This window comes from Acinonyx jubatus, chromosome D4, assembly GCF_027475565.1.
Source record: "Acinonyx jubatus isolate Ajub_Pintada_27869175 chromosome D4, VMU_Ajub_asm_v1.0, whole genome shotgun sequence".
Classification (NCBI taxonomy): domain Eukaryota; kingdom Metazoa; phylum Chordata; class Mammalia; order Carnivora; family Felidae; genus Acinonyx; species Acinonyx jubatus.
In genome coordinates this window covers 70,657,587-70,665,270 of record NC_069391.1, presented here as the reverse complement: position 1 = coordinate 70,665,270, position 7,684 = coordinate 70,657,587, and the positions used below count along the sequence as shown (strand labels likewise).

The following is a 7,684-nucleotide window of genomic DNA, read 5'->3' as shown; positions in this document are numbered from 1 at the left end:
ATAGTTTTTGAGAACACTGATAGTTCTATTGTAAAGATTATTGCTCTACATTAGCAGCTCTCAAAGTGTGGTCTCCAGACCAGCAGCCTCATGACGAAGTGGGAACTTGGGAAAAATACAAATTCTCAGGTCCCACCCTGATCTACTGACTCAAAAACTCACAGACCGGGACCCAGAAATCTGAATCTGATCCTCCTGGTGATTCTGATGCAGCCTGAAGTTTGAGAACAACTCTTTCTAGAAACAGGAACCCAACTAACAAACATTTAACTAAATGCCAGCCCAGAACTGTGGTGACCTGACCATTTCGTTGCTGAGAGAGGAAAGAAGATATCAGAAAAGAAAACAATCCATGGATCCACAGTAGAGTGGAGGGTTTGAAATGTCATCACTTGATTTCAAGCTGATGACAGAAGCAGCAGTCTCCTGATGGCATGAAACAGCATGCTGAAAAATTTGATCTCTCTCTCTGATTTGTTGGAAAACTTTTGGGAAAGTCACCACCTCTGTGTGCCATTAGCAAAAGTACAATTTGAAAATCCCTGTATGAATGCTCTACGGCTGTAGAACCAGATGCTACTTACAGTCATGAAATCTTAAAAAAACAAAACAAAACAAAAAAAAACCGGGCCATCAAAAATCCTATCTCTCGGGGCAACCTGAGTAGTTCAGCCGGTTGAGCGTCCAACTTCTGCTCAGGTCATATCTCGTGGTTTTTGAGTTCAAACCCCACAGTGTGGAGCCCACTCAGATCCTCTGTCCCCCCCCACCATGTTGACCCCCCCCCCCAAATAAATAAAACATTTTAAAAAATCCGCTCGGGTGCCCAGGTGGTACAGTTGGTTAACTGTCTGACTCAATTTTGGCTCAGGTCACAATCTCACGGGTTTGTGAGTTCAAGCCCCACATCAGGCTCTGCGATAGAGCATATAGCCTGCTTGGGATTCTCTCCACCTCTCTCTCTGTCCCTCCCCTGCTTGTTCTCTTTCTCAAAATAAATTTATGAAAAAGGCATTCCAAACCTAATCTCACCAGGATTTCAATTTTTACCCAGCGAACTTCAATTCCATGGGAGAGCTACATGGCAGAAATCTGCATTACAGGATGCAAAGACTGTGAATGATAAAAAAACAAGATTAAATACATCTAGGGATAATAACAATCATCTCCTAACATTTTATAGGTGAAACCACCAGCACAGGTCTTGGCCAATACAGATGATCAGTGAATGTCTAGTTGAATCCGAATTCACTGAACCCAAATTTGTAATCCATATGCAAGGCAAGGGGTACACTAACATTTGGTTCACCAGGGTTACAACAATCCCAGGATTCCAGTCTCCTTGGAGGCAAGACTGTGACTCCTAATCTCAGTTTAGGAAAAAATTGTTTTCCCACTCACATCCTCCAATTGTGAAACAGTTGCTACTCAGTCCCGCTTCACATACCTGCTTCTGACAGGACTCTGAGAGGCAGGCGTGACTACGGTATTGTTCCCATTTTACAAGTAGGGAAGTACTTGTTTCCACAATTCCCCAAGATTCCAAACACCCTGACCCGAGGAGCAGGACTAGCTCTGGAATGTCTCTTCCAGCACCAAACTAGCAAATGCAAGATAATCAGATCCAAGATAATCGAGGAGTTGACATGGTCTAAATCCTCAGAAAATCTCATTAGAGAAATAATATCAGAAACTTGGGAAACAAGAAAACATGGAAGGAAAAAAATACACCAACAGAAAATGGGGCTATTTCTTTAACCCAGAATCCTTTGACATGTGCCCCCTCTTTTTTTTTTCAAGTTTATTTATTTATCCTGAGAGAGACAGAGAGAGCATGAGTAGGGGAGGGGCAGAGAGAGAATCTCAAGCAGGCTCCGCACTGTCAGCACAGAGCCCGGCGTGGGGATCAAGCTCACAAAACCATGAGATCATGACCTGACCTGAAACCAAGAGTTGGATGCTGAACCGACTGAGCCACCCAGATGCCCCTGTGCCCCGCTCTTCCTAATGGGCACAGAGCTGCACAGCAAGCAAGAGACCTCATTGCCCAGTATCCCACGTGACTAAGTCCCAGCCAATGGAAATAATGAACAAATTCTTAAGTCATCTGCTGGAAAGCACATCTGTCCCCCTGGACTTTCACTATCCCCACTCGTGGCTGGAAGTGGTGATGACTGAAGAAGCAGGAGAGCATAGAGTTGTACCGCTGGCCTGGGCCTCTCCGTGAGACACAAGCACCTGTGGTCTCTGAGCCACTGAATTGTTGGGTCTCTGTTCTAGCAACTTGACTTCTCCCCTTCTATTACAGAATATAGGGAAGTAAGGCAGGAAAGGAGAGAGAGAACAGAAGAGATAAATACTACAGTAATAAGTCATCAGCGTCTATAATATAGAAACCTACTTCATTAGATAAGGAAAGGATGAGAGAGAAATCAGCTTCAGTAATTAGGGCTTTGCCATTCACTTAATGAGAAGAGAAAATATTTAACAAACTGTGTACAAACAAATATTTTGGTAAAAAGCAAACAAAATACTGTTAAATGTATAAAAACAAGACGGTCTGGGTAACAAACAAAAAATATTAAGACAAACTTCCAACAACTTGCTGGATCATAAGAAAACAAGAACATTAAAAATTCCTTAGGTGCTATTTTTAAACAGCCAGGAAACTTGGTTTAAAAACTTTCACCATTATTTCCTAAAACCTAACAGTAAATAATAGGTATATGAAGAGTGAGACATGGAGCATTTTGGGGAAGAAACATGCATAGTCAACTTATTAAAGGCCTGGGGTTACAGATTTCATCTAATCAAATCAATGAAAGCTTGTCCACAAAGAGGAAGACCACACTAATGAGAGATCGAAATGGCTAGAAGCTTCAGGGAAAGCCTTAAGGAAAAGAACGGGGCTCAGTGCTAGGTGTGGTTGGCTAAGTCATTCCATATAATAGATCAAATTATAATGAGTATTATAATGAGTATTAATGAGACAAAATCAGTTGGCATCCCAACCTTTCTTTTACAGGTTAATGAATTCCATAGCTTTGTGAATATCGTCAGTCTTAACCCTAAACCCAAGTTACCCACATGTCTTGAGATGTGATGCTTGCCAAGGGAGAAAATAAAAATTCGAAGATGCTGGGCTTTCATTCAGAAGACAATGTTCTGTCTCCCAAGGATTCACCAAGAAAAAGCAGAGCTTTAATCTGTGACCTCCAATCACAAGAGTATCTTAGCAAAAACATGAATCCTGATGAAGTCACTTTAGCTTCCCAGATAAAACTGCCATTAGTAAACCTTCAATTACTGAGGATTCCTAGTCTTGAGTTCCCGGTAACTCAGGCGTGTTGATTAGGTTCTAGTGTGATGCAAGTCGACGTCCAAATATATTTATAAATTAAGAGGTGCATTCATTTTTAAACTTCTGCAAATATGTGAACTTTGCTTATAAAACCCCCATCAATGATCCCAAAGCTTTGATTAAAAATAACAAAGAAGGAAAAGGAAAACCACTTATTGGTACTAAAGCCTTTACTGTAATAAACCAAATATATTTACAATTTATACAAATGTTTAACCTTCAACAAAAATACAAAAAAACATTTCACAAGATGCAAAACCAAGAAACAAGTTCATTGGAGACACCACTGCTCTACCAAGCACAGAACATTGAGGGGAACTGCAAGGAACAGAAAGGTAATCTCGGCAGATCACACAGAAAGAAAAAAAAACAAAACAGGCTCTGCCTACCCCTTGGCCCCTCTGCCCACTTTGCCTCGGTGCTCCGTTTGGTCTAGGTAGATAGGTGACCTTCAGTTGATGGACTCATCGCCTCCTCTTTATAGACTCAAAGTAGTTTTGTGTCAAGGTTTGGAAATAGGTTTTCACGTTGTTGTTTTTTTCCTTTTAAAATTACAACTTTTCTATTTCTACAAATTCAAAACATTTTGGCCCAATTCAACTATAAATGTGAAACCACATAATGTTTTCAGTAGATGACTTCGTAGACTGTAGCCTTCTTGTCCCCTGAGCCAGTGACTATGTACTTATCATCCACAGAGATGTCACAGCTAAGCACGGACGAGGACTCTTTGGACTGGAAGAGAAAACAACAGGCTCACGTTTAATGTGAATAGAGATACTCAGGGGCCCTGCTCTCCCCCCCAGGCTTCCGAAGGCACCTTCGCTCCTGGAGTCACGGCGAATGCCGTGATCAAATTGTCATTCTTGGTAAGGAGCGCTGACTTACCTGGAATATACTAGCTCCGTAGGGGGTCCGCCAAGCATTGAGGAGGTTGTCTTTGCCAGTACTCACAAACCATTTACCTAGAATTAGCAAAGGAACATGTAGTTCAACAATATTAAAATTCCTGCTATACTATTAGCAACCTGGACTTAATTGAACTCCACGCATTTCTAATCACGAACTATCATGTCCAACGGGTTAGGCTAGAACTTGAGTAGAGAGAGCAGGTTTTGAATCTGGGCTCCACTATGAACCATCTGTGGTCTTGGGTTTTGTCAAAGCAGTGGCAGGGACCGTGTCAGCCCCATTAGCCACTAGACGGATACACTTCGGGTAGCATCACACCCAGCACACAGCGGGTCCTCAAATAGTGAATCAGTGAAGCTGCTGTTCTTTCAGTCTCCTCTTGATGAAATGGGACTAGGAAGGAATAAATGATGAACTTAAGTAAAATGCCAGACATGACGCATGGCACATAGAATGGGCTCAGGGACTAATGGCTACACATCTCTCCATCCATCCTGAGAACAAATACTTGACCCTACGTGAACTTCTTCATCTTCACTGCAGAGTATAATGGTCTGAGGGGAGCTAAAAATATTCTCTTCTCTGACCCTACTTCCCTCTCCTCCTCAGTCCATAATGACTTCCAACGTGGCTGCCCCAGGCTTCTATAAATCCTGCCCCCCTTCAGAGTGGTAACTACTTGTCCTCCACCTCTGCCTCAGACTCCCCCGCTAAAAAAAAAAAGAAAAAAAAAATCCGTGTCAAAATATCATATTAGGCAACTGCATCACCTGCTGACCTTTCTCCCATTACAAAAACAGGCCGAAACGAACATCACTATGCTCTGAGGGACATATTAAGACAATAGAATGATTGCATCCAGCTGTTCAGAGAACATTTTTTCCAGACATGATCTCTACTGTAATTTTTTTTTTAGAAGTATTTTCCATTGAGGCCATCGGTGTCCTCCCGTTTCCTTTCCGCTAAACTCACCACAATAAGCAAATTTGAGGGACAGCACACAGCTCTCATGGAGATGCAGCTGGTACTTGTCGGGTTTGTTTACGTGAAGAACTTCCACATTGCTACTCTCCATGCCCACGGCCAGCCACTCCCCAGTTGGGCAGTATCCAAGGGAGAATATCTGTAGGAAGCAGAACAGGCTCACTAGTGATTTTGCCCAATGAACTGAGAAGTGATAAACAAGAAATGGGGAAACTAGCAAGAAGAGGGGGATGTAATCAGCAAACTCCAGATTGTAGCATAGTCCACAGCACAAGAGACCGAACCCAGACAAGCCAAGTGTGGAAAACCTTTATGAAACAATCGGAAAACTTGGAACACTTATCACATGTGATTAAATTAAGAAATTATTCTTAATAATAATAGCATTTGTGTATATGGCATTTGAAAGTGGTCCTTGTCTTTTGCAGATACTAACTGAAACACTTGCAGATAGTGTCTGAGATTTACTTTAAAATAATCCAGTGCAGGGGTGCCTCAGTGGCTCAGTCAGTTAAGTGTCTGACTCTTGATTTCAGCTCAGATCATGATCTCATGGTTCATGAGTTTGAGCCCCGCATCGGGCTCTGCACTCTCAGTGCGGATTCTGTCTCTCTCCTTCTCTCTCTGCCCCACTTGCACTCTCTCAAAATGAATAATAAAAATAAACTTAAAAAAAAAAACCCCAATATTGAAAATAAGCCAGTGTTTGGGGGCAGGGATGATACATGAGACCAGACTGGTCATGGGTTAGAAACTATAAAGCTGGGTGATGGGCATTTTAAGAAGCTTTAAAAAAAAAAAGGCAGACCAAAAATAGTACCCTCCATATATTTGGAAAAAGACTGGAATGAGGAAGACTATAAGAAACTCAACAAAAGATTAACAGGGACATGAAATTTAGTAAAACACATACTTGTAAACAAGTCGTAATCAAAAGAACAATTCTACCAACAGAAGGCACTTAACAAGGCAATGTCTTTCCCAAAGCAGGTCTAGATTCAGATTCAGATACTCCACATCTAGATAGTCTTCACAATCCATAAAGTTGCCATTTTATATCACTTCAAACTTCCATAAATCTAGTCAGCCATTGAGTCCATTTTCTAAGGGTTGAATAATAAAATGGGCCTCCAGTGAGATACTGCTGTCTTTTTTAAGCTCCCTGATGCAAGGGAAATGAATTAACTCCAGAGCTGTTGTGATTGTTCTCTATTCCTTATAATAACCCTGCATATTTTTCAAGCTCTATTTATATGTGAATCAAATAATCTTCTCTCACCCCCACATTAGATGGTGGGAACATGTACAACAGGTCCAACCGTCTATTCTTCACTGAACAAATTCCTTCAATGAACTCCTGTAGAAGTAAACAACTAGCAGGTCTTAACCAGTAGGGTTTTAGAAACCACTCTAAGCATTTCAGGGGTTCTGCTTGTCTGTGGGTTGTTGTTGTTTTTAATCAGTATCTCAAATTTAAGCCTGGTCTGTTGGCCCAGTTGTTATTACCATGAGATGTGAAGGGAGGGAGAAGGACGCCCCACACAGAGATTCCTGGTGGGGAAAAGCCCGTCACCTGTGAGGTGAAGTCATGCTGCTGTAGCTGCCGCCCTTCTCGCAGGTCCCAGGACCTGACCGTGTTGTCCAGGCCACCCGTCCAGAGCTTGGTGCCATCATTAGAAATGTCAATACAGCTGGCCCCGTCTGTGTGGCCCTGGAATTGCCTGATAAAACAAACCAGATTGAATAATGATTTCCTGCCAGAGCTCAAGGTAAACACTGTTGTGTTGTTAGTTTTGGACTCAGTGTGTGTGTGTGTGTGTGTGTGTGTGTGTGTGTGTGTGTGTGATCTCTCAGTGTCTTCTGATGTGCAAGATCAAACTAACATCCCCCACCCTGAGGAGGAAACAGCACTTGCGGATTTTCTTTTTTCGTAATCCAAGCGTTAAAGAAATGGAATGCCACTTTAGGTCATCATATGGGAGAAGCTAAATACACTCTTACAGCTCTTCTTACAAATCCGTCTGGAAGGGAAAATTCCTCCCAGGTCTGGAAAAAGTGTTTGAGTGTTAAAAGAAAAAAAGAAAAGAAAAGAAAAGAAAAGAAAAGAAAAGAAAAGAAAAGAAAAGAAAAGAAAAGAAAAGAAAAGAAAAGAAAAGAAAAGAAAAGAAAAGAAAAGGAAAGGAAAGAAAAGAAAAGGAAAGAAAAAGGACAAACACACAAAATCCCACGTGTATTCTCTAAGGAAAGAGGTAGGCCTCCATCACTACGTTATAAGCTCAGGGTCCAGAAGCACTCCTTTTCCATGAGTGAATCAACACAGCAATGCCCTTCATGCCAACAAAGCATGAGCTCACGTATTTACTCAACCTTGCTTTCTGTATTAGAAAGAGCCCTGCATTAGGAAATCTGGACTCCCAGAGACAAAGG

The 7,684-nt window shown here is 41.8% G+C and overlaps 1 protein-coding gene across 3 annotated transcripts in view; it reads right to left on the bottom strand.

The window, feature by feature from the left end:
• Positions 1–3,513: 3,513 nt before the first annotated feature.
• Positions 3,514–7,684, bottom strand: part of TLE1 (TLE family member 1, transcriptional corepressor) — an 89,737-nt gene continuing 85,566 nt past the window's right edge. For all 3 annotated transcript variants that reach the window (XM_053205226.1, XM_053205227.1, XM_053205228.1), the window contains 4 exons: positions 6,831–6,978; positions 5,246–5,396; positions 4,250–4,326; positions 3,514–4,096 (listed from right to left, as the gene is read on the bottom strand). In XM_053205226.1, coding sequence (XP_053061201.1) covers positions 3,989–4,096; positions 4,250–4,326; positions 5,246–5,396; positions 6,831–6,978 — 484 coding nt within the window. In that variant the 3' untranslated portion in view covers positions 3,514–3,988. The remainder of the gene's footprint in view (positions 4,097–4,249; positions 4,327–5,245; positions 5,397–6,830; positions 6,979–7,684) is intronic.